We start from the raw sequence: 27962 nt of genomic DNA, 5'->3' as shown, positions 1-27962 counted from the left end.
AAGTGGGGGGGGGGGTATGGGGACTTTTGGGATAGCATTGGAAATGTAATTGAGGAAAATACGTAATAAAAAATATTAAAAATTAAAAAAAAAACCTAAGGGATGTGTAAACCCTCCTTCACTGTCTCCTATCGTGTGTTTTCCTTTCGAAACATATTGTACATTTGGAAATTTGCAAATAAACCTTTCTATTTTCTTCTTGCAAAAAAAAAAAAAAAGAAAGAAAGGAGGATCAGTGATGTGCAACATTCAGGTGTGCTCCAAGAGCTGGCCATTCTTGAGATCCTTAAATTTGAGATATCTTACATAAACAGTGTTGCAATATTTTCATAATTAATAAATTTAGTGATGAGTTTCATATGGGTGTTTCTTTTTCTTTAAACCTGTTCTCTTCTGTCCTGGTAACAAGGGCAGAAAATGGGGAAATTATGCCAAAATAAAAAAGAACCATGGAGAATTCCAGATTTTACTTACTAAACCTGAACTGCAACTCTTTGATCCCAGCTTAGGGCATGTACACTTAAATGGTTAGTCCGATGAATGGCGCTTTCACATTCTGTTAAGAACTGGAATCTTTTGTGGAGTAGAAAGCCATATGAGCCCATCATTTTTCTATGAACAAATCCAGGTATTTTCTCTTAGGTAGAGTCAAATTTAATTTCCAAAAATCAATCTTACACTCCTTGAGATAAACACATGGTCAAGATCTCAGATCCCCTTAGAGATCTAGAAGCATATGACTTCTAGGTTGGAGTTTTTCTAAATCACAGTAACAAGTTCAGCTTCACTAAAAGTATATATTATCAATATATCCATTAATTATTTATGTTTAGATAGTACAACATTTGGGTTAAGTTTACAATAACTTAGTTTTAAAATGTGTACATACGGAATGTATAGGAAGTGATAGTATACTGTGTGATTGTCACTATCCTTTGTAATTGGAGTAAAGCTTGTAAAACAGTATACATTTGTCAAGAAGGAATTTGGATTGTGATGATTACTCCTTTTCTGAGAAAAACCTATCAGTTTAGGTGCTTGGTGAGGTATCTGAAAGAAGAATTATGTTATGAACACATAGGAAAGCAACTGTGTTTGTTCCATAGGATGGTGGGAGCTTAAGGAAAATAAACACTTTGGGTTTTAGGTTCAAATTATGAAAACGGAAGAGCAGAGAGCAAATCTGATTGTTCACCAGGAGGTCATTTCCACTCGCAGTGAACTCTTCAAGACTTAACATCTTGGCCTTAGGCAAGTAGACCTTTTCTGGCTTTGGAGCTGGCCTTATAGCCTAGCTTCTCTTGTAAGAGTTTTCAAAGTCCATTGCCCAGATCTTTTCTTGCATCAATCAACCTCCCAAAAGGAGACAGATTTTATATTTATAGTGGGCACATAAATGTTTCCTTCATGTTTTCTGAGAAACAAATAAATAACCACCACATTTCTTGGTAATTATAGATTCAGAGCAGACACATGTTCTTAGTTCTAGGTATTATTGAGCACCATTACCAGAGCTATAGTGGCCTAGTTCATCACTGTCTCTAGCACAGAAGTCAGTTTCCCAGCTACTTGGAGAATGAGCCTTCTCAGTAGAGTTATGGATAAGTGGAACAGAATCTGTGGCATCTCTTCCTTGGTTCTGGATGTGTCTAGACCTCATACTTGATCAGAACCTTTCTTTTGGCTCTATGCCAGTATATTAATTATCCTTCTCCATTCAATGTTCCAGTTATTGGGTGAGCTGATGGTGCTTAATGAGAAATGACATTCTCCTGACTCTGTTACAGAAATAATAGCATACTTACCATTGGTGAGATGATAATGTAACAAGAATAATACTAATATCACTAGCTACCCTTTATTGAGCTGTTAGTAACATTGTTCTGAAAAAAATTTCTCATGTTTTAACCCAACCCCAAAATAATAAACATTATGGTTAGTTTCCTTTTTCAAATGGGAATATTGAGGTATGGAGATAAAGATATACAAGACAGTCTCTAGCCCTTAGAAGGTTCACAATTTAGATTGGTAGTGAAATTAGTATACGACTGATAAACAGAAGGTTTCTAAGTATAAAGATATTAATGAAACCCTCAAAGAGAAGAATGTTTCTTTGAGTTGCCTAAGAAACAGGCATTTCAGGCAAAGTGCAGTTATACAGACACATAAGAACATAACAAGGCATGGTATCTATTAACAACTGTAAGTACTTCCTGGTGACTGGGACATGGTATATGATTGTGAGGTTACAGCAGCTGTGTCCCAAAAGGTAACCAGGAAATCTGGAGTAGAATCTTGTGGAAAGAGTTGGTCATAAGGAACGAAAACTGATGCTATCTATGTTTGTGCAGAGACAAGAACAGACATTATTCTATGTCATAGGCTGTGGAGAGCATTCAACAAGAAAATGTTAGGGATGAGGAGAGCGCTCAGATGGTAGAGTACATGTTGGTCACACATGAGGACCTGAATTCAGATCCACAGGACCCACGTAAAAGCAGTGTGTGGTAGTTGTACATCTGTAACCCCAATGCTATGTCATAGAGAGAGAAGCAGATCCCGATGGCTTGCTGAACATCCAGTTAGCCAAAACAGTGAAATTCAGTTCACTGAACGGCCCTGTCTCAAAAAAAAAAAAAATAATAATGTGGATCAGCAAGAGAAAGGCAGCTAAAGTCAACCTCTGGCCATCACATGACTGGCATGGGCAGGTTCACCAGCATATCCAACTATGCCCATGTGTATACAACACACATTCACACACATGGAAAAAAAACCCTCACCAACTTTATCCTGAGTTCAGTGTGGGGAGGGCATTATAAAACTACATGGTAAGATGGTGTTTCTGCCAGGAATGTTGAGTAATGTGGGATCCACCAAAACAGAAGTAAACACAAAGAAAAAAGCCGTACATTTCACTATCAATATTCAAGATATCATTATTCAAGAATTAAGTAATTCTTGAAAATTATTTTGTAAAGAACACATTAGATGTTACAAAAGAAAGTCAGAAATAGCTCTATTCTCAATCGTGTATGGTTTGCTGAAGATATAGAAATAATAAGAATATTAAATTAAATAGCAAGTAATAAGTAGACATATATCTGACTTTAAATAAAATTCAAACTAACTTAAATTATATATATATACATATATATATACATACATACATATATCGTTTTATATGTGTGTGTGTATGTGTGTGAATGATTATGTAGTAATTGGTGCTGCAAAGTGAGTTCAGTGTGTAAGAGTGGGAACAGGAAGACCTGAGCTCTGTCCTAGCACCCACATTTAAGAAGCAGCAACAACCAAACCATGGGGTATGGCCTCATGGGAGTCTGTAAAGCCAGCATTGTTGAGACAGGAGGATCACTGGAGCTTGTTGGCTGCCAATGTAGCTCAGAAGTTCAGTGAGAAACTCTGCCTAAAAGGAACAGGCAGAAAGAGAGAGTGTGATACCTATTCTGGTCAGTATGTGCCTACACACACACACACACACACACACACACACACTCATGCACACACACACACACACACACACTCACACACATACAAACACAAACACACTCACACACACAAACACACACTCATGCACACACACACACACACACTCATGCACACACACTCACACACACACACAAACACACTCACACACACACACACACTCATGCACATGCACATACACACACACAAACACACTCACACACACACACGCACACTCATGCACATGCACCACACGAGTACAAATAAATGACATGTAAGCTATATGTGCCTATGAATGTGCATATCTACATCATAAACACAAGTAATACATATAAATCTTCAAATGCCTGAGCATGTTTATTTAAAGATCAATGATGTCTACTTGAACACAGAAACATCTGATGGCATCTAAACAGCTACTGAAGTATCAATAAGAAGTCAAAGACACAATCAAAATCCAAATGTCATATCTGAGATACAGAAAACAGTAGCAAAGCAAAGATGTTTTCATTGACACCCTGCTTTCTCATTAAATGTTTAAAGACAGACGAAGGAAACTAAACAAATTTCTCTGTATGTTAGCTTGATGTTTTTGTGACATTCTTACCCATGGGCATAGGGGATGTCTCTGACTCTTTTGTCTGTTTTGGAGACTCCTTGCCTCCTACTGGGTCATCTTGTCCAGCACTGATATGAAGGTTTATGCGTTATCTTGCTGTATCTTGTTTTGTTGTACTTGGTGGATGTCCCTGGGAGGCCTGCTCTTTTCTGAATGGAAATGGAGGAGTGGATCTGGTGGCGTGGGGAAGGAGTGGAGAAAGGAGAGGTCAGGATGTACTGAAAACAACAATAACAAAAAGATAATAAATAAATTAAGTTTTATGAAAAAGTCTAACAGTATTGTGTTTAGCAATCAACACATATTTTATATTTTATATTTTAATTTTCTAAAAGGCTCTAAAATGGTCTCTGACTTGGTCTCATGGTTACAGAATAGGGGCTCTGAAGAACTACTATCTCTCATACCTACTTACACTTGCAAGCTATGTACAGCCTGTAGTTCTCATACATGTAACTCTATGTTCCCCACAAAAGAGTTTCTTAAAGCAGTGACTTGGTTGATCTTGTTTTATTTCAAATCTTTGATTCTTTGGACCAGGTGTAAATGCCGGCATAGCGAAGATATCTAATTGATACTGGTTATAATCAGAAAATTACTCTTCTGAGATCAGCATGTTACATGGGTTATGCTGTTATGACTACCAAGATATACCAACTCTGGTCAGCTGTCTTCATGGTTGCTCATAACTGTGTGGGGGTAACTGTAAATCATCTGGGGTAGTTGACTGGCAATAAGCAACTTAACTCCTTTTATCACTCAGAAGTAAAATGGAGAGAGAGACCTTCACAACAGTGAACGCACTCGTGTCTTTTAACGGGACACTCAGTGGAATGAGGAAAGGTCCTGTGGTCCATTCTATTAAAACTGCCTCTGTGTTTCCAGGATTACTGTTTCATCCGAGTATCTAGTGTGTTACAGCCCCAAGTCTGATGAAAGGACCAAGCAATTATTTTTAGCCTAAAGAATAAAGTCTGGGGAGAGTCTGTGAAATGAAGATCTGGACTGATCAAGAGAATCCTGATTTTGAACTGAGTTTATATAATCAGTCACCACTTGCCACCCTTTAACTACTGAATTAATCTTTTGTTTTATTAACACTAAAAATATTAAAAACTTGCTTTAACCACTCTGAACCCAAGGACTTATCATCACTTTGAAAATTGCAAATATCTGCTTGTCGGTGTTTATTAATCTTCTGGCAGATTTATCATTCCGCACAAGTAAAGGAAATGAATTCATTTACTTAATAATTTTGAGACAGACCCCTACTACATATCCCAGGGTTACCCAGACTCCTAGAAATTCTAGTATCTTAATCTCTCAAATATTGCACTCCCTGATGTGAACTGCCACCTCAGCTAAATGCAGTGGTTTGAATCATGACCTTAGCCGTCCTCTCACAAACACATCTACTTTTGTTTCCAGGAAACTCTGGATGCCCCTTCTTCCTCTGGGGACTTCTAGCCTTCTTGGGCTTGGCTCTGGTTATATCGTTGATCTTCAATATTTCCCACTATGTAGAGAAGCAGAGACGAGGTAAGACCTTCTGGCAAATCACCGTATGGTACCTGCTCAAACGCAGACCCTGGCAACCCTCGGGCGTACATACTGTTATGAGATGTCGTTAACAGCTTGTTGTAACCGTGAGAGATCTTGGATTGTTTTCACCCTGAGGGCTCCCTCAATTTAAGAGTGAATTCACTTTGGAGATTCGAGACAAAGTTCCCAAACTTAGCTTTAAGACTGTCTCAGGATTGACAGCTGAAAGGAGTTATTCTGCTAAATGGGCTTCTCTAAATGAGCAAATCAGGGTACGGCAGTCTTTTGAGACGGTGATAAAGGTGAAGAGCTGCTTCCTAAGGCTCTACTGAAGTCATTCAGTTCTCAGGGGGCTCCAGCTATGGCCCTCGGCACTGACTGGAAAAGCTGCAGACTGAACCCGGGCCTGTCACTACACCACAGACCTAGAACTTGTCAGAGTGTCATTACCACTGTGAGCTTTGCTTTCTTTTAGCCAGATGGCTTTGATCTACACGTGGCATAATTAAAACCCTATCACGTACCCAACCTGCACATACCACCATGTGCACACCGACTACACGGATCAGTGCACAAAAGAACCAAAGCTCAACGATTTCTGGGAAGCACCTTGACAGTCGAAGGGCAGAGAAACTGCATTAAGAGCTATAAATAACCAGGAAAGAACTTTGAAAAGAAAAATATAAAAACTCATGAAAAGGGACAAAACTAAGTTAGCACACTGAAGTTAAACTTAGCACACACGTCTCAGAAAACCCGCATGAAGCAGGTAAATGGTGATCAGACTGTAGGGAGGGAGGGGCCTCGATTCACTCAGGAAAAGCTTCCTACGTGGTGAGAACCCAGCATCAGGTGAGGACAGAAAGTTGTTATCACGCAGATTTTGAAAGCTTGGAGGTGTTTGTAGATGGCAGAGCTCAGGTCACACGACTATTTAATATCAAAATTGTGCCCCAGCACCCAATGTGGGCACACACACTAGCACAGGCTTTGTAGTTTTCACCTTCGGTGCTGCCGGCATCAGATTTTATTTGTTCATAGTCAGATGATTTTACATCATACACATAGAAGCAGACCCTCTCTGTTTAGTTTTTCAGAATTGATTTGATATTTTTTTAAAAAAAAAATTTATACAAGCTATTATTGCCTCAGCCTTACCATAAAGGAGGGGCTCTATTGTTTAAAAGTAGTGAGGTGGAGAGAAAAAAAAATTGAAAAATAGGGAATAATAATAAATTGAATGCATGATGTCTTTCTTTTAATTAGCGGCTGCCATTTGATCATTAACAGCATAGCTTTGAAAGCAAATCATGTGGTGTCAATTGATATTCACTCTGGTTTCAGATCTCATGTAAGTAGCAAGATCTCTGTCTCTCGGTATCCTTTACAGCCAATGGAAAGCACCATGCAGACCAAAAGGGTCTTGTAAGGAAAGTAAATGAACACGTGTATTAGGACAGTGTGGGGACTTGGCAGTTGGTTCGTTTCGGAAATAGTCCGTATCGCCATGCTTCACAGGCCTGGTGCTTCTTTCTCTCTTTCGACAGTAATTACCTCCTTCCTTTTGGCCATAGCAATCACCAAGGGCCTTCCCTGGCCTCACCTTACTTCCCGTCACTTTAGTACATTGTTTCAGTAGGTGTCAGTCAGCTCTTCAGCCTCTTTGCTGCTCCAACCATGCCTGTGTCCTGGCTTCCTTTCTCCCCGCCCCCATCTTTATATTATTTAACAACTTAACAACAGCTAGGGCTTTGGGTTGTGCTCCTGTAAGCCACGTTCTATTCCACTTCAGGGGGTTGGGTATTGTGAGGCTTTTATGAGATTGATTCCAAACGCCACTGGATCACAGGTCATTTTATTTGATACACACTTGTTAGGTGGCACACACTGTAGAGATGGATGTGTAAACTCAAGGTGATTAGCCTTGAAGCAGCCTCACCAGTGCTCAAGGATTGCAAAGTGCTCTCACTCCACCTTCCCAACTGCCCTCCCCCCAGAGCTTTCCCCGGGTGTGAATATTTACCCTGATATCCTCTCCAACCCACAGGAACAAATGGTAGTATTCTTCACTTCCAGGGATTGCAGACAACTTGAACTCTCTGTAAACACTCAGGTCCTCCCTAATCCCGAAGACCAGGGCTGGCTCCAAGTCTTGGGCTAGACAGGCTAGAAGAAAGTTTGTCACATCATCCAGCCTTCTCCCATGTGCTCTGTAATTTTCATGCTGCTGCAATTGGTCCTGTGTCACTTTTATGTTAGCACCGCTGTGCTTTTTGTGGTTGAGAAACTGGCAAGATATGACTCCACCTTGGCCAACAAGCAGTAAAGAAACATTGGGGGCATATTACATAGGTTTCAAAAGGAACTCTCCTTCCAGTTAGAGTGTAATATCTACACATTTAATCAGACAGATGCCCCTTTTTTCTTGATTCTTTCTGTAGCATCTATTCAGATGCTTTGAAAGTGAATTCTCTCTCTGCTTTCCAAAATAAATCTTCATTTTTATTCAATGTGTTGTCCAAATTTGTTCTTCAGGAGTGTGCTCATTTCTTTTCCTAATCAGAATGTATTTTTCTTTTATCCTCCATTGAATCCAATGAATATTATTTATTCAACTCTTCCTCTTTAATTTAAGAAGATTAAACAAGTGTGTGACTTGTTTGTGTGTCAATGTTATTAGTGAACCTTCTTCTCACTAGACCATGGCATGTTTTTGAATGAATCAGAAAGATTCAGTGTTAGAGTTTCAGCCACGTGCTGCTGTTTCTTGCTGTGACAAATTGTGACAAAGGGGTGGACATTCTAAAGGGGAACCATAAAAGCAAGTGTTTGCAGCATCCTCTCTCAGATACATACCAACCCCAAGCCTTGCATCTCTATCACGCGGAGGATGGGGGACCTTACCCAGTTCTTCTGGTCCAGGATCCTGCACACTTTGCTGCTCTGGAACAGAGTGCAGTTTTCAGTTTGGCCGTGTGGCACTGAGATGAGTAGGCAGTGTTTAAATCATGCCATTTATTCTTAAATGAACTTCTGAACCTTTGGGATAGAGAAGGTCTTTGTACGATCTGAGCTTGCTCACCTTCAGGCTTAGCAAGAGATCACTGTTAATTAACCTGTACAACTAAAATTACCCAAGCAGAGATGAGCTGGCTACCATTCAAATACACATTTACTTTCTACGACTTGTGAAGCTGGTGGTGTCCTTGGACTTTTTCACAGTGTTTCTTCTGCAGTTTATCTGATGTATAGTATTCTTTATCCTTTTATTTTCTTTTTTTCTTTTTTCATATTGCTTTGGTCCCCTTTCATTTCATCTAATGACCAGATGCTATTACATACTATCTTATACATAGTTACTTACATTTAACTTTTCTAACAAAATTTATGGTCTTTTTCTCTTTTTCCTGGGGATGAAACATCTGATTATACTTCCCTACTTTAGAGTTATTCTTTCAAACATTGCAAGAGTATGTTTTCTAGGCACCAATATTCATATTACAAGTACTACATTTTTACTTTATAGTCCTTATCTTATAAAAGAATTTGCCTGTTTGAGAAAATATTTTATGGGACACCTAATTGTTCTTATTGTTATTACTAAGTGGCATTTTTTTGTTTTAGTTTAGTGTTTTTTATTAGATATTTTCTTTATATACATTTCAAATTTCAAATGCTATCCTGAAAATTCCCTATAACCTCTCCCCAGCCTGCTCCCCTACCCACCCACTCCCCCTTCTTGGCCCTGGCATTCCCCTGTATTGGGGCATATAAAGTTTGCAATACCAAGGGGCCTCTCTTTCCAGTGATGGCTGACTAGGCCATCTTCTGCTACATATGCAGCTAGAGACACGAGCTCTGGGGGGTACTGGTTAGTTCATATTGTTGTTCCACCTATAGGGTTGCAGACTAGTTTCGTGTTGAGATAAGCTTTCATGTACCTCAGGCTGGCCTCAAACTCACTACATAGTAGACAATGACCTTATATTTCTATTTTCCTATTTTTGACCTTAAAATGATGGAATTACAGATGTGCACTGGCTTAATCAATTTTTATGGTGCTGGGGATTGAACCAAGGATTTGCTAGGCAAGAACTATACCAGTGGAGCTACAACCCAACCCAATATTCTGTACTTTTACTCACAAATTTTTTATTATAAGCAAAAATGCTCAACTGGTGACAATGCCCTCTATAAAGGTGAAATGTCAGCGATTTCCTTTCAAGTTAAACTTCATTTATATTATATATTTCACTTTACTAACTGAAAAATGTTAGTAGATTTCCAGTTTACTCATTTATAAGGAAAGTTTCCAATTCAATGAGTAAAACGTGTCACATATACGGTATGGATTTAGAACACATGACGTGGATAAACTGCTTTGTCATTTTATAAAATATCTTGACATTGTTTTAATTACTGTCTATATCCCCTCCATGATGCTAGGTTTTACTGTTCTTTTCTACATATGAACTGATAAGCATAACTTTAGAGTAATTGTTACGCAGTCACACAGCAAGTGCCCTGAAGAGCGGATACCAAATCCAATATTGGCTGATTCCTAACCATGAATATGTTCCATGACATGACACTTTATAGTTTACAGTCTTGTACTTAAGTTCCAAGAGCATTAGTTACTTTTCTGTTGCTGTATAAAACATCATTGCCAAGACAACTTCTAAAGGAAAGAGTTAGGCTAGAGGAACACAAGTTGGTCATGGTGAAGAGGCATGGCACCAAGGGACATGGAAGTCCAAGTGAGAAGCTCACATCTTTAAAGGCAATCACAAAACAGACAGAGTGAGCTGGAGTAGGTGAGCGTTTTTAACTCTCAAAGCCCATTCCCAATGACACACTTCCTCCAGAGATGCTCCACCTCCCAAGCCTCTTCAAACAACATGACCAGCTGGAGACCAAGTGTTCAAATGCCCAAGATTTTGGGGGACTATGACAGTAGGCAAATCTCAAAAGTATCTAATGGCCTCAGTCTAATTGGTTCATTTTTGTAAATATAGCAATGAATATGTGTTATAGCATGCTTTATTTTTCCAATTTATAATTTTCTGACCTTGTTGTCTTCTGTGTTTGTTGACATTAGTTATGTTTCTGTATTTTCTGATTTTGCTTCCTTTCATTAACTTGTGACTATTGGGATGTGTCTTTTTGACCATTCTAGGCTCTCTCCAGCATTCATCAACATTCATGTTCAAAAGAATATGAATCTGAAAGCAGCTGAAAGTAACTTCCTATTTTTGGTGTAGTCATGGGAGGACATTTTCTGACTGCTGTATTTCTGGCATCCCGTGTAGATTACTTCTTTTATCTTGGGTTCTACAGCAGCTTAGTAGACATGTTCGTCAAGATCATCCCTCATTTGATTATCCACAGAATCCCTCCCCAAACACTGACATGAAACATGTCCATTTCTCTCAGTAATGTGATCACTTTCATAAAAACTTCAATGAATGTTTCTGTAAGAGTTAAACTCTCTAGAGCGCAAGTCTACACCATGACCTAAGTTTACCTAAAAAATAACTTTCCCAGCTGTTTGGTGATTGACTCGATTATTTTAAATGGTTCCTACGAGTTCTTTCCTGAATCACAGTGTTTCCCAGATATTAAAATTGGAAGACCATTTAGCATCTGATGTCAGAAACTGAGATGGCTCCAGTCTCTATTTTCATAGAATAACTTTAGCAAAAGTTAAGCTTTTATTCCATGGCATATTAAATAATAAGAAATTCAAGTATGATAAAGGTCATATTACATATATAGGTATATATATAGTTTAGTGTATAAATCATTGATGAGTAGGCAATAAAAGTCTAAAATAAAGCTAATATTCAGCACAAAACTGGATCTTGAATGTTTTTAAATCCATTTATTTCGATAATGTACTATGAATATATTAATTTCATCAAATATTATTTAAAACATAAACTTTCTCATTACTCTTAAATATACAGATGCATTTAACAAGTTATTGGCCTATGAGCTACCACCTTCAGGGTTCAGTGTGAACTACTTCCTTAGAACTGGAACATACCTTCTCCCATGGTTTTATTTTCTTAGATTACATATCTGGTCAATATAGAAGCTACTCTAATATTTCAAGTAGTTTCAAAGACTGATTTACACCCTTTTCCAGTGTCTTTGCTCTCAGACTGTCACCATAGGCATAAAATGGAGCTACCACAAGGCTTCTTGGTTTCATCAAATGTCGCAAAATTTTAGAGGAGAAGGATAGATATATGATAACTAGAGACCCCTCCCATAGATCAACAGGTAGGTAGGTAGGTAGATAGATAGATAGATACATATGAACACGTAGAATTGCTGTTGTTGTTGTTGTTAGAAAACTGTATTAGAACCAACATGAACAAAAATAGAAATAACAGAAAACCCCAGAAGTGTTGGTGGAACTCAAAGGCAGAAACTGTGTCCTGTTTCACAATTGGTCAAGGACAAGAGAGCCAAGTAAAGAAGTCTCAGATTTTTCTCATTGTTTTCTGTGCACAAAATACAATGCATCTGGCTCGTTATTATGCCCAAGTGATCTTGTTTTCATCTCAGATTACCAAGACAGAATTGACTGGCTCAGAAAGGAAGCTACTTTTATCATTTATATTGCTACAACAAAACACAAAAGCAGTTACCCTTATAAAGAAAGGGGTTTTATTTAGCTTATAGTTCTAGAAGTTCAAAGTTTGGACAGTTATAGCACAGACAGACTCTACCTGGTAGCAATGGCAGGGTACATGCTAGAGAAACCGATCACATGTCTAGCGAAGAGACAGAGGGGAGCAGTCAGTTTTGTTCCTATTTATGATTATCTTCCAAGAATTACCAGTCACATAAGAAACTGCCTAATCCCTTCTGATAGCAACATTCTCCGTGATTAAAGGATTTTCCCTAAGATTCCACTCTTGAAAGTTCCAGTGCAATCCATGATACTGCCATTTTGAGGAGTAAACTTTATCACAGGGATTCCTTGGATACCCACAAATCAGTTCAACGAGTTGTAGCCTTTGTGGCTTGATCAACTTTGTTCATTTACACTGAGTCTTAGCTCCCCTCACGAAATATTTTTAAAATGCATAAACATTTTTTAATTTGTTTATTTTTAATGTTTTCAGATGAAATATACAGATACTCTGATGACTACATTCCAAGGTATGCTAAAACTGATGATGTATTATGATTTCCAACTAATAAGGAAAGTAACAAATGTTATATTGCTTATATATTTGTCTCAGAGATGTTATCAATTGGACTAAATGCTAATGAAAAGTAAATCATAATTTCTTTTACTTGCATCTGTAGATTGGAGGCTGTAACACTATCATAGATCCCAGTTATTAATACACCAAGTCAATCAAAGAGCTGAGTGAAGATTAAAAAGACAATATAATCTGACAACTATAAAGCTCTTAGTATCTATTATAGATATCTATATTATAACGAACATGAAACTTTATGATTGCAGTCTAATTTTATATAGGATTATGTGGCACTGCAGAATGTAGAATAGAAATAAATCTATAAAATCCCATAGAAAAAATAATCAGACCTCATGGTTCATGTCAGTAATCCCAGCAGTGGAGAGGGTGAGACAGAAAAGGAAACAAGTTTATGGCAAGCCTGGGCTACATAGTGAATTTTGAGGCCAGCCTCAGATATATAGGGACATTGTCTCAAAAACCTACTAGAATAGGCAGACAGACACACACACACTTAGTGGCACAGTGTTTGTAAGGATGATTTTAATCAATAGTGAAATCTAATGAATTTATACTCTGAAATAACAAATATATCGATTTTTGAGAAAGGTTCTCTCTATATTGCCTTGGCTGTCCTATAGCTCACTATGTAGATCAGTCTAGCTTCAAATTCACAAGAGATTCACCTGCCTCTGTCTCTTGGGTGCTGGGATTAAAGACCAACATGCCAAGCTTGTACAATATAGCTTTAAAAGAGAGTCTAGGGTATAATGACTAGTAAGAAAATTTCATTTTTCTGGATAGTATATTATAACCCAAATGTATCATTATATTGGATATTCCCATTAGGAATGACAAATCAAATAAGAATGATTTTCTGCAGCATTTTTCAAATCTTCCTAAATTATGGTCAGAGAAATCTTTGAACAAGCTTTCTAACTGAACAAGATAAGACAGGACAGGACAGAGCAGGACAGGGTACGACAGGCCAGGCAGAAAAGAAAAGGATTTAAAGCCTCTGAACTCTACTTGGTCTTTTTATAATAGTTTCTGCTTTGTTTAAAAATGTCTCTTACAGATTCAAGATATGGTTGCAGGTAGACTCTCTGCATACAAATTTTTGTGACTATCCTTCATAGTGAAATCTTATAACTAGAGATAATTTCAGGCTATCAAGAATGATTTACTGATGATAAACATGAGAACGTTCATCTCTTTTCTGATGAACTTGATTCTTGACATATGAAGGGCAATTAAGATACAACCTGCCAGGTGTGGTGGCGGCACTACTCTGTATTCCCAGCACCAGGAAGGCAGGCAGGAAGGTCTATTCTGAGTTTCTGGCTAGATCAGCTTGCCTAAAGTGAGCCTACCTCAAAATACAAAGGATAGAAAACAAAAATAAAAAGATACAATGTAATAAAAAGTCTTGTGATTGATTGTTTAGCTAAAGATTAAGTTGACGGCTTTGGCTTTGGTATCGGTATGAAAAGAGCTGGAAAGGAAAATTGTTACAATATTCATTTCAATGTAACTAGGTTTTTATCTGTACTGCATATGTGGGAATGAGGCTGGTTCTTGTGTAACATTTGCTCATTTAACAAAGAATCACTCAAGAATAAGCGGTACATTAAGAAGTTGTAGACTAAGTTCACTGATTTCCAAAGAGTAAACTCCTGCCTGGAAGAAAGCAAAGATCATCACCATGCCAACCATCAGGTATAGGAATAGGAGTCAATGCTTCAACCCACTGCAGCTGAGCTCCTACCTGCTGTGCCTAGTGAGGAAGACACTAATACACACAACATGTCACACCAAAGGAGTTTATCATTTACAATTATGCAGCAAGGGGCAAAGAGACCTCAAGTTCATCATGAATGGTCCCCAGTGGCTAGGACAATTGCCTGTGGCAGAGCATCTCATCTGCATGTCTTACTTCTAGATGAGCAAAATCAGAAATCAGCCAGCACTGGCTTGTATACCCCAGAGGCAAAGTGACAACTAAAGCTGTGAAGGCTCCTGTCTCTATGGAGACTGCAGCCAAGCCTAGATTTTCCTAGACAGTTCCTCTTCGTCCTGTGGTGTTTCATCTTCTGTTGCATATGCTGGTTCTCCCTGAGCATTACAAGAGTGTCAGGGATGTCCCAAAGTCACCCGGAGAACAGTCTTCAAAAAATAAAATAAAACTACAAAATGGAAGAAGATAGATGATTTCCTCAAAGATTTAATCACATCTGTTGCCGGTTATTAAATACTTTAAATGTCCATTGCCTATTGTTTCTTAAATCTCCAATTAGGCAAAAGTTGAATATACAAAGCAGACACCACCTACAAAAGATAAACAAATTGTCAAGCTTCTGTACATATAACGAGTCCACTTTTCTTGATTATGTGGATTGAAGATCAAAAATAGTTTTGTAGGAAGGCATTGAGACTCGGGAAATTATCTTCATTCATTAAAATGAAAAAAAAATCAAGAAAGAACAAGTGGAAAATGATCTCTTTTGGAGGTAGGCTAGAACTACGGAACCCTCTTAAGTTAGACAAAAGCAAACAGATGTCGATCATACTGGGTTTCCCTTTTCACTTTCTCTGGATTTACAATATCTGCTAAGCTGGGAGCTATACTGGAGAGAAAGAAATTTCTTCTCTGCTCTTCCTGGTTGTCTAAGTCCCTTTCTATACCAGAAGGTCATAAACACGATCAACCTAAGGACAACACAACATCCAAATTTACATTACAGGAAGTGAAATGCATACTCCATGTAACATCCTTGAACCACCTCATTTCTCTTAGAAATATATTGTAAACAATTCTTATTCCTCTTCTATACGTTTAAGGAAGCTATGTGGTTGATATTCTATGGGATTGAGATCCAAGGAATTCAAAAACTTACTTAAATTCTTGCAGTTGTTCTTTTTTTTAAAGACTTATTTATTTATTTTTAATTTTTATTATTTTTTTACTAGGTACTTTCTTCATTCACATCTCCAGTGCTATCCCAAAAGTCCCCCCACACACACACCCCTTGCAGTTGTTCTTACAGACTGGTTCTCCAGACTGAGAATCTTTAAAACTTCCAGGTGTTCTTTCCTGACCCAACAGCTTCCAAGAATACATGAGTTGAGGCTCCTCTTCTTTTTTCCTTTTGTTGAAAATAGAGTTTTCCCCTCATTACATATGTCCTGATTATGGTTTCCACTCCCTCTCTTTCCCCCAGTTCCTTCCCTCCTCTGCTTCCATCCAGATCCACTCTTGTTTTGTCTGTCATTAGAAATGAGGCTTCCAAGGGATAATATAAAGCAAAATAAGATAGAACAAAAACTAACACATCAGAATAGGCTAGAACAAAGGAAAATGAGGCCAAGAGAAGGCACAAGAATCATATATAGACGCAGAAACACACCTTCTGAAATCCTATGAAAAATGCCACAGATATATCATTTTTAAGAAAAGACACTAACCTGGAAGCCATGATATATATGCAAAGTACCTCTGAGAGAGACAGATAGGGGATATATATATATATACATATATATATATATATATATATATATATATATATATATATAGAGAGAGAGAGAGAGAGAGAGAGAGAGAGAGAGAGAGAGAGAAAGCCCTGATATGGAACCTCCAGTGAAGCCTTTGAGTTAATTTTCTGTTGACTATCTTCTACTGGGCCTACCTTTTACTCTTAAAAGTTGTTGGTTTTCCCAGTGAGACTCCCTTGTATAAAACTAAATTTTCATTTGTAAATGGCCATCAACTAGGGATAGTTTCTGGGTTAGGAATGGAGGCCTGTGTCCGTGTTGTCCTTTCAGCTCTAGGGCCCCATTTGGTACAGCTCCATGCAGGCACTGTGTATGCTGCCTCTGTCTCTGTGAAGTCATAGGTGTCTGCATCCTGTTGGTTCAGAGGGCCTTGTTTCCCTGCTGTCCCCCATCCCCTCTGGCTATTCTACTCTTCCTGCCTCCTCTTCCACGGGGTTCCCTGATCCCTGAGGAACAGATCTGATGAAAACATTCCATTTCAGCTTGGGTGTACTAAGGCTTCTCACTCTCTACATATTGTCTGGCTGTGCGTCTCTGTATTGGTTCCAATCTACTGCAGGGGGAAGCTTCTCTGATAATGACTGAGCAAGGGGTTGATCTAGGAGCATAGCAAAATGATATTAGAAATCATGTTATTGCTACGCTTGTTCAGTGGAACAGAAGTATTTAGTTTTATCCCTGGTCACTGGGCTATCTAGTCTCAGGTTCTTGGTCACCCAAGCAGTGTAGTGTATGATTCCATCTTGTGGAGTGGGACTCCACTCAGATATTAACTGGATACTCCTGCAGCTTTGTGCTACCATTGCACTAGCATACCTTGAAGGCAGAGTATCATTGCAGATTAAAGGGTTTGGGGCTGTGTGGGTGTTTACATTTCTCCTTTAATAGCATGCATATAACTTTTCTGTACCAAAGGTGCTTGCATGTTGGAGCAAAGGCTCCATATAGGCATGAGATCAACTTCTCTATGTTAAATGAATTGTGTGGGTGTTATCTTTAGCAAAAGACTTTGATGTCAGTTTGTGGAGTTGTGGAGAAAGTTACAATTAAACAAGCATAGTGAGGAATACCCATAGTAGCTTCCCCTTTCCTTCTGCTTTAATAGTCTTTCTGCATTTCTTGTATCTTTTACCTTAATACATAAAATCTCAGCCTAATGCTGCTTATCCACTATACACCTACTGCAGTCAAACATGATTATCCAGCTGCATTCTGGTTATATTTTCTGGCTTCCCCCTTTCCCTTTTAAGTCTTGAGTCTATGTCGTTCAATCTTTGGGCTTCCAATCCACTGACTCAGCTCTTGCATAGTTGACCAATGAATTCCACAGGACAAATCCTAACTTTGTTTTGCTGGCCTCATCTGAAGCATTTCTACTCGAAATGCTCACTTCCCTGGCTCTGAGCTACCAACAGACCCCTTTGATTTTGCTTCCCTTTCTAGTAGCTTCTTCTCCTGAACCTTAAAACACCAGAGTGTCAGCACTCCTCTAGCAAACTACTTTTCTACCACTATTCACTCCCCAAATAATTTCACTTTCCTTCATGGTTTTAGGTAACATTCAGATACCAATGGAATACAAAATTACATTTCTACATAGTCAAAGAAATGCATTTCAAGTAAATCAAGCTAACATTTGCCAACAACAACTTCCAATAGACCCCCAAACCTACTCCTTCCCCAGCTTAATAACTCCGAAATTCCTTAAAACAATTTTTATTAGTTTTAAAGCAATAGCCTACCCTTATTTGGATGTTGGAACTCTATATTATATTATGGAATTTGGAGGCTGAGAAGAATTACGTAGCATAACTGATTTATAAATAATACAGTTATAACTTACAGAATTGAAGTGTGAGGGAATCAGGTAGGTAATGTTGTATTTTAGAAAGTAATCTTTTAAAATCTGCTTAGATCACAAAGCATTTGAGGTAAATAAAGTAAGCACATTTTTAAAACAATAACTGCATACGGTCTAAATGGAAGCTCAAAATTGGACCATAGAAGTTACAATAATATATTTTACAAATTTGATGTGTCAATAAATATACCTAATGGCTAGAGTCCTTCTTCAGACATGCTCAGAGAGTGAGAGTTTAATTTGACCAAAACTCAGGATACATTATTCCCTTAGTTATAAGCTCACTTACTAATGTTTTTCAAAGAGCAATCACTGTATCGGCTGGGTATGTGAGAGGAAGAGCACCTACTTAGCATGTGCAAGACCTGACATTTGATTTTTCAGCATTGCAAAGGGGGAAAAAAACAGCAATTATTGTAATCTCCCACATAAAACATTGCCAAACATTTGTTGTTGAAGTTTATTACATGTCTGCAATAAGCTGGAGCCATTTGGCATTGCTAAGTAAAAACACAATTTTTAATTTGTTCGTTAAGCAGCTGCTCCTGAATAATAGTTTATTTGAGGTGATTAATCACTTGAGGCCTGCCTGCAGACATGGGACAATGCATTATAAATCACATCTTATTTTCATTCATAGGGAATAGAGTGATATTCATTTTTTGGACATGATTTATCATTTGTCGGTTGTGGCTGCTATCTCTGTGGGCTGAGAAAATGGATGGCTTGTCTTATTAAAAGTCTTCACCTTTTGCGGTAATATTTTCTGCATATCCAAAGAAAAGTCATGCTCAAGACCATTGGTTCCTTATTAAGGTGTACTGGATAGAAAGTCCATTTTAGATGAGTTCTTTCACTATCAGTTAAATGAAATGTGGGCCAGCATCCGGACTTTTGAAACCATGTGTATGGGCATCTCCTGAACTGTTATATATACTCTGTCTTCTTTAAGAAGTATGGGAAGCACTTTTGGTGTTGTCCCTTGGAATAAATTCCTTTTTCTTTAGATATAATTCCTTTTACCTCTCTGTGACATGTAATCTCAAAGTGAAGGCAGTTGGCTTTATTTCATAAAATTCCACTTACTAAGTGATACGTTCCTCTGCCCCTATCTTACTAATGTAAAATGTAGCCATTAGGGCCATTGTCATAAGCATGATATCATTAGGACAATCTGGAGATGATGACAAGGTATTTATTATAATAATAGCATAATGGAAAACAAGATGGAAATTTAATCAAATAACAAAAACTAATACTCCTGAATCTGTGTTGATTATCTTCACTAGAGGTGCAGGAAACCGTGGTCCTTATATGGCCTTCTAGACTATTTCTCTAGAGCCTTGTGATATGCATCTTTCTTCATGATTTCCTCAGAATGTACATAGAGTATAGGACCTTCCAATCAAGTTTACATTGTGATTCTAGCTCTTTTATTAGGTTTACAATTACTGACTGTATGCCTAGGTATTTAATGCATTGTTGACTCCTAGTATGTACAGTACAGGGAATCATAACCCAAAGGTTGAGTGAGTCCTGGAAGAATGGAAAATTCTCATAACTGGTAATTATGTCTAATATTGCTCACAAACTAAGTTAATAAATTAATCTATCTGAATAGGGCTTTCCTGTCTGTAGTTGCATTACAAGTTTAGTAGGTTCCAATCGTGATCTTTCACCTTCTAATCCAAGTCTAGAGTATTTACATAACAAATGTAGTTTTAAAGGACCTTTCAGAGCTGTACTGGGAGCAAACAAAGGGGCAGTACAGCTAGGAACACAGACAACCTACATTCTAGTCTGAACTCTGCTTTTTTCCTACTCTTGTGACCTGGAGAAACACCCTGTGACCCTGAAGCTTAGAAGCCATATAATATCTGTGTATTTCATCTTTCTTATCTATAAAATTTGGGTGATAGTGCCAGCCTATCGAATTGTTTTGAGAATTAAATAAAAAAAATATGAAATGTACCTCAAAAAGTTCCCAACACATAAGAGTTCTCAGTAATCATTTACTATTATTACGTATTCCTGAAAGAAGGTTCCAATCTTCACTTTTAATTTGCACATGCACACGTGCACACACACACACTCATGCACACAAATGCATGAATCCTATTTTAACTCATTCACATATGATCGCTTCTACCATAGGAGTTTGAGCCTGAACAAGAACAGGTGATGGTTTACTACATATTGAAGTGAACTGAGAAATCAGTTATTAATTGCTGTTTACTAATTAAACAGTTATTACTTAGAAGTTATGTTTTACTAAGTATAAAGTGGATTTTGTCTAATAAAGAAAATTATGTTCCCCTGTTGTAGAGTTGATGAATATTATGTTGAAGATGCTCCAATTTATGGTAACTTAGAAAATATAATCCCAGGTAAGTTTTACTTTTCTATAATTAAACATGTGAAAAAGAAAACTACTTAATTCCACAAACAGTATCTCTTTTTAAAAACCATCACAGTTAGGTTTCTAGAAGCCATAGTGATATCTAGTATATTACATAGAATATATTCGCAAGGGCTACACTGTAAGTAGCACTATGATATTCAGTACAAGCCAGCAGCTCCTGTTTCTCTATGAGCTCTTCTTCATTTCCCTCTTGTTACAGTATATCACTACCAGAGTAGTGATAGCATATTTAATTTCCATGGATTTTAACACCCAGAGAATTCTATAAAATAAAGTCATTTCTAGAACAAAAATATAATCCACAGAAACAGTATTTTGTGATCTGTATATAAAAGCATGACTACAGTTAATGGCCAGACTAATGAACACTTTCTCTAGCTTCCTGTGTTTTAACCTCTTCTCTCTGAGTGGGGAACCTGGGGCTGGATTGACAGCAGGTGGGGGCGTGGGGGAAGCAGAACCAAGCCATCAAGTGGTTTGTGCTTTTAGTTTTCTACGAGAGCTCTCTCCACTTGAACCTTCTCTCAAAACTAAACACTGTAAAATCCTCAAAGCAGTCAGCTGGGATGAAGCCCCAGGACTGATAAAAGAAACTGACGCTTGTCTACGAGCCTTCACTAGGTTCACTAGTGGAGTCTCTGGGTTTATTCTGCTGCAGGTCTCTGTCTCAAACACAAAGTGTTTCCATAATCTAAAAATACCTTAATATCTACCCATCCACCAATATGGGATTATAAAGATAGAGATATGGAAACTTATAAGATTCAAATATTTAACTTGGTCCTTTTTTTCCATTATGAATGTCCACTAACTTTCTGTACTGTAACAGAAGAAACTATATCAAAAACATATCAAAATAGTATCCCCTGTGTTTTATTTGGCAGAATTATGATCTTTAATACTTAAATACTTATGAATTCCAATGGCTCAGAGCCCACCAGAAATATGATTTCCAAATAAAAGTATGCCTTGTGTTTATTTCCCAGATTCTGACCTCTCATGCTCTGGATTGGGCTTAGAAATCTGCTACTTAACAAACAAATACAAGAATTCTGATGCTAGTTTTTCATGGACCATGATTTCAGAGACACTACTCTATGGACATATTCCTCATGGTATTTTTTCATGAGGGTAGAAAGGTTATTAGGTACATTCGGGTATAATTATATCTTCCTCTCTGAGGACAAATTGGTGGCCACCCTATGTAGATGTGTGTAGAGATGTATTTGGGAGAATAATGAGACAGAATAGGATGAAGTAGGTACAAGTCTGCTGGCTTTTAGACACCACAGACTCTAGATCTTTAGCGTGGTGTTTAACAATCTTGAGGTCTTAGGACAGTCCTGTCTAACTGAGATGCCATTGTTTGACGGGTCAAAAATCAGAATCTAGGCCATTTTGTTCAAAATTACAGTGAAGTATTTTAAATGCCTCCGAATAAAACATCTTATTCATAGGACAAAGTACAAAACTTTAGTCACTGATGGACTTTGAAGCACTGTGCTTCATGCCATGTGCATGCCAGTGGACCGTGAGCAGGCACACCCAGGTAACAGATTCCATAGACAACCCTTTAACTCCATCATGTCTCTAGATCATCTCAAACGATAGCTTAGAAGAAACTTCCACATACCACTGTGATACAGTCCACACCTTGAGCTTCTTTCTATCTGTCATTAACGTTGTGGGCAAAAGACTTCTCTGCCTGATCTGCAGCCGCTCATGCTGTCATAACCTCTTTGCACATCCATCTCAGAGATTACTTCAATAATTCATGACGTTATATATGGTTAGCTAAATATTGTTTGAGTCATGCATTTTATTTATACCAGCACTTTTCATTTTTCTGTGAAAATGTCAATCTCTTCTACTCCCAAGAACCACTGGATGAGGACTGCTATGAACAAATGAAAGGTCGACCTCAGAGATCTGCAAGTGATCCGCAGGAAGTGGCTGCACCTGCACAGGTGGGGTTTTCCATACACGCTAAGTGCGTTGACTTCACAGCACCTGGACATGGTTCAAGAGCACAAGAGTGTTTTCTGATATACATTTGGAGTAGCCTGCTAAAAATTTTGCAGCATGAACCACATGCCAGTTTCTGAGACTTGAGCCCTACAGGGAAATAAAGAAGCAAAACCAAAACTCAAACTAAAGACTCAAAATTAGGTATAGTTCAAAAGATAATAGACTGTGTCTGTGCATACATGTGCATATATATATGTGTGTGTGTGTGTGTGTGTGTGTGTGTATACATACATGGACAGTAGCAAATTGGCAAACATGCTTTGAAAGAAACATAAAGTTGTTAAAAATTCTTCTTTTTTTTTTTTTTCAAAATCGTTTCTCTTATATACTCTCACCTCTGCCTAGACGAGTCATGAGGACAACAATTCCAAGACAATTGTGTTGGCTTTGTTTCATTTCTCCTACATGTATTATCTACTAGATTCCCATGAAAGAGGCAGCATTAAAATCCCAATTTTACAAAGAAAGAAAAGTGTGTCTTGGAGCACCCAGATACTACATGTGAAGACAGAATCCAAAGGTAGATCCATCTTACATATAATATTTTTATTCTAAAGTAGGTCATGCTTTAGAAATTCCCCATTGTGATAGAATTTTTCTCCTTTATGCTACATTATTTTTGCAAGAAATCATACTTTTTAATAATTCTTGGTCTTCATATGGGACCCCTGACAGCAGGAGTAGGGGCTGCCTCTGACTGTTACCTACCTTTGAAACCCTTTCCGCTTATTGGGCTGCCCAGTCTAGTCTCAATAGGAGGAGATGGGCCTAGTCTTACTGCAACATAATACACCAAGGCTAGTTGATATCCATGGGAGGCTTTCCCTTTTCTGAAAAAGGGAGAAGTGGATGGGAGAGAGGTGGGGGACAGTTCTGGGAGGAAAGGAGGGTGGGAACAAGATGTAAAGTAAATAAATTGATAATTTAAAATGTAAAAAGGAAAAGAAATCAAGATGTGGCATTTGAGAAAAAAGTCACCACATATGCAATCTGATATTTGGTTCATTATAAAATATGCTTTAGAGCCTGGAGAGATGGATCAGTGGTTAAAAGCATTTGGTTCACAGAACCCACACTGGAGAGCCCACAATCACTGCTAATTCAAGCTCCAGAGTATCTAAATTCCTCTCTGCCCTCTGTGCACACACACACACACACAGAGAGAGAGAGACAGAGAGACAGAGAGACAGAGAGACAGAGACAGAGAGACAAAAGATAGAGAGACAGAGAGCAGAGAGAGACAGAGAGCAGAGAGACAGAGAGAATGAGGGAGGGAGAGAGAGAGAGACAGAGAGATGCATATAGCATACACACATGTATACTCATAAACACAAATCTTTAAAGGACAGTTTTACTTTTTTAAAATAGGAAAAAATACATGACATATCTTCAGTTAAACTCATGATAATAAGTTTGTGAAAGAAAAGCTCTTGAGGAATATTGAGGTGTAATTGCACCATCTAGAAATGTAGAAACCCATCCACACAGTTTTAGCTATAAATATACTAAGAATTCTGAATAGACATTATGACTAAATACATGGGAATTGCACGGAGTAGCTTTGTCCAAGCTACATCTGGTTTTTACTCAAGTGTAAATGATGCAAACCATGTAAGACTTCAAGCTGTCTGCCTTATGAATTGTGTATTTAAAGATACTATTCAGAAAACTAGTCTTTATTCTATTACAGTCTTAAAAATTTAGTTTCACACATTACAGTCGTCTCTTCCTAATTGGTCAATTTCACTTTATCAGCATAATCATCACACCAGTGTGCAACTCTAATACTCTCTGCATTGATGAATCACAGAAGTGTAGGAAATCTACAATAACATGCCTATGGTGAAGGAGAAGGATGTTTTTGGGTCATTTCATTGTCCTTTGAAAATGATGTATGTGGTTCAGAGACTGTACTTTGAGTATCTTAATCTACCTCAACAAATTAAGTCAATTGCTAGGAGTTCATCAGAAAGTCTAGGAATCAGATTAATCCTCAAGGGTTCTCTCATCCTATAAACCTGAAGGCTATACACATGATGCTCCGTTTATTTATTTATTGATCTCGGATCAATGTTCTGCCTCCGGACTGTATCAAAAGCATCATCTTCCTTCCCAGGCCAATACTAATTATGCTCTTCACTATTTCTCCAGAGTCTTTCAATATCTTACAATTCTGATTAATTTTCCTTTTCTTTCTGGAAATGAATCATGGTTATTTGCCTAACCTGTGTGCAAATGATCTCTATATTAAGAAATAATAATTTTTAAAACTCCTTTTGATCTGCTTTTCCCTATAATTTCTGAACTGGATAGAAACTAGATGGGATTTTTTTTCCATCATCATAGCTTCTGTTTCTTTCGAGAGACTCACTGTCTTTTACCCTTTCCTCTATGTCCTCCCACTCCCAATTCATTCAACTGAGCCAGCACAGGGAAAGTCTGAAGTTTAAGTACAACCATGATACTTTCTTAGGACTCGAATTTCTTGTACCTTGATACTGTCTGATAAAATACAGAAGCTATTGAGCAGTCGAAAATTATTTTGAGTGATTTTTCTATAAGTGAAGAAACCAAATTTCAAACACTTTGGAATAAAAGGGAAATTACTGCCTCATGTGATAGACAGAGCTAAGACTGTATTTTGCATTTGAGATGACTGAGTGGAGAATCTGTCCTCTGCCTCTTCATGAACTTAATACCTCTTTGTATTCTGTCATCAGGACACTTTACCAGTGAGGCTTGGAAAGCTACTAAAGGCTCATGCACTTTTCATTTTGACTCAGGGGAAAAATACCTTTTCTGTTCTTGAGAGTAAATATCAACTTTAAAATGCCACCAAAACATTTCCATTCCTGGACCATTCTCTTGGGTCCTGTTGCCAGGGGAATGGAAGGTAATGGGTGCTTGGTCCAGCATAGGTCAGTTGCTTAGTCTTGCTGGCCTTGGATACATCACTCCAAGAATCTAAAACAGGGTAGAGCAAAATTTACCAAAGGAGATGAAGGAGTTCAACAAAGTCCTGAAAGGTCAACAAATAGCCATTCTTTTGTGGTTCTAAGAGCACTTTGCTGGCTTTTCACCTGTCTGTCTGGGGGAAGTCAAAGCAGATGACTTTTTAGATGACTAAAAGTGTACAGCAGTGAATTTCCAAGTTCACTGGGATACAGAGCAGAGTGGGGGGGGGGGAGTACTGGGCATCAAAATAGGAAACTTTAAAGGGCAGGACATGAAATCCAAACTTTAGTCCATAGGCTGTGATTGTGAAGGACAGATGACAAAATACAAGAAAGATATTTTGAAAACAGTATTCCAGAGGCAAAACCAGGAAAGGGAATAACATTTGAAATGTAAATAAATAAAATATCAAATTAAAAAAAAAAGAAAAGAGTATATGGGATGAATGGTGGAGGGGAAAGATTGGAGTGTGCATACCAGTTAGAGAGCTATTTTGGTTTTGCAGAAATGATTAAAGAACAGCAAGTCTGATAATGAAATGAAAGAGCATGTAAACAGAGCCTTGCCTTCTGGCTACTATAAAAACACAAGGCATTTCCTTTATACCAGTAGAGAGATACCTTCCCAGGCACTGGGAATTGTTCATCCAAATGTCACTTCCCTAGCCTCTGGCCTTACTGGCCTGGTCTTAGAGGTAGATTCTGAACATAGATAGCTACACTATACTCAATGGAAGTCCAATTTTAGTTTGAAGCATGTAATAATCATAATGTCATTTGCTTTTGAACAATTATAGCTTTGATATATATTTCTCCATTTTCCAATCATATCAATACTAGGAGATCAATATTATTGCTTTCATTTGAAAAGTAAGAATGCTGAGACTGAGTATGGTTTTTAAGAAGCATGCACATAGTACAACTGAGACTTAATCTGCAGTTTTCCTACACCACATTAAAGGTCTGGGCTCCAACCTATCAACTTGTGTTTCCCTAAATTACCTTAGTCTCCTGTCCTTACTCTGACATTGGTCCAACTGTAGGACACAAAGGAAGGATAACAAATTCCATTCTATCTTTGATATCCATTGTGTGAGGTGATCTGTTTGCTTTATTGTTTTGTTTGGTTTGGTTTGTTTGACTGTTGTTATTATTTTGTTTTGTTCTTTTAGTTTTTGGACACAAGGTTTCTCTGTGTAGCCCTGGCTGTTCTGGAACTCACTCTGTAGACCAAGAAGGCTTCGAACTCAGAGATTTGCCTGCCTCTGTCTCCAGAGTGCTGGAACTCTGTCTGCCTTCTTCTTATGAATCTTTTTTAAAATGTAAATTAAGACGCAGAGGAAGGTTTAAAACATTAAACACTAATTATTAAGAACATGTAAACCATACTGTATGATTTATAAAATGTCTCCCTTTCATGCTTTCCCTCATAAGCAAATTACTCTACAGTCACTTGGTAGGACTAATGTAATGCAGAAACTACTTGAAATGAAGGTGAAGATAGAAATGGTTCAAAATGTTCATGTAAATTTTGATGATGGAAAATAAAATCCATGAGGCTTCATCTAAATACTTTCCTTCCTTAACTCAAAAGTCTTGAGTTGATTATTGAGTTGTTGTGGTTGTTGTTGTTAACACTCAACTTTGGCAAAATAAGGTAACCAAAGCCAGAAAACAAATCCATTTTCACAGGCCATGGAAATCTGTAGACTTCTTAGAAATTAAAGAATGGACTAACAATGGAAAACTAAGATAACTTTTTTTAAATTTTCATTTTTAGGTACCTGCTGAAGCTCAGATGTGCTATGCCTCACTGGATCACAGCGTGAAGGGGAAACGCAGAAGGCCCAGGAAACAGAATACTAATTTATCAGACAGAGGAAAGGATACACAAGTCTATACAATGGATGCCAACGTTTCTCAGATAAATATGGTAGAAAGTTTCCCACCAGATAACCAGGTAGTAGAGGAAAGCATTCATGATGATCCCGCTAGACTGTTTGGGTTGATCCGTGCCAAAAGAGAGCCTGTAATCTAACTGGACCATCATCCATCTCAATGATAACACCCTATGAAAGATGGTTAAAATCCCTCATGTGACACACAGGGACTGGCAGGGTGACAGTCTGCTCATTTGTCAATGGGATGGTACCTTCCTTTCTCTTCATGGATTGCATCCCTGCACATTAAGTCTAATTAAAATTATCTAGATAAATTCAGTCAAAGAATATCCAAATAGGAAAAGGAAAATAATAAAATCCAGTTTGCAACTTAAATT

General features: G+C 37.8%; 1 protein-coding gene across 1 annotated transcript; it reads left to right on the top strand.

Annotated features, from left to right (window-relative positions):
* The first annotated feature begins 2227 nt into the window (after positions 1-2227).
* Trat1 (T cell receptor associated transmembrane adaptor 1) lies at positions 2228-27722 on the top strand. The gene is made up of 7 exons (XM_085832228.1): positions 2228-2269; positions 2383-2491; positions 5534-5644; positions 12784-12820; positions 20606-20667; positions 22581-22669; positions 27465-27722. Exons 1-7 carry the CDS (start codon positions 2228-2230, stop codon positions 27720-27722), a joined length of 708 nt encoding a protein of 235 aa, XP_085688354.1.
* Positions 27723-27962: the final 240 nt, after the last annotated feature.

Source organism: Mus caroli, unplaced genomic scaffold (assembly GCF_978045245.1).
Source record: "Mus caroli unplaced genomic scaffold, Mus_caroli_1 scaffold_17, whole genome shotgun sequence".
In the NCBI taxonomy this organism is placed as follows: Eukaryota; Metazoa; Chordata; class Mammalia; order Rodentia; family Muridae; genus Mus; species Mus caroli.
The sequence above is the reverse complement of the archived record's forward strand: the minus strand, read 5'-3'. Positions and strand labels throughout refer to the sequence as shown.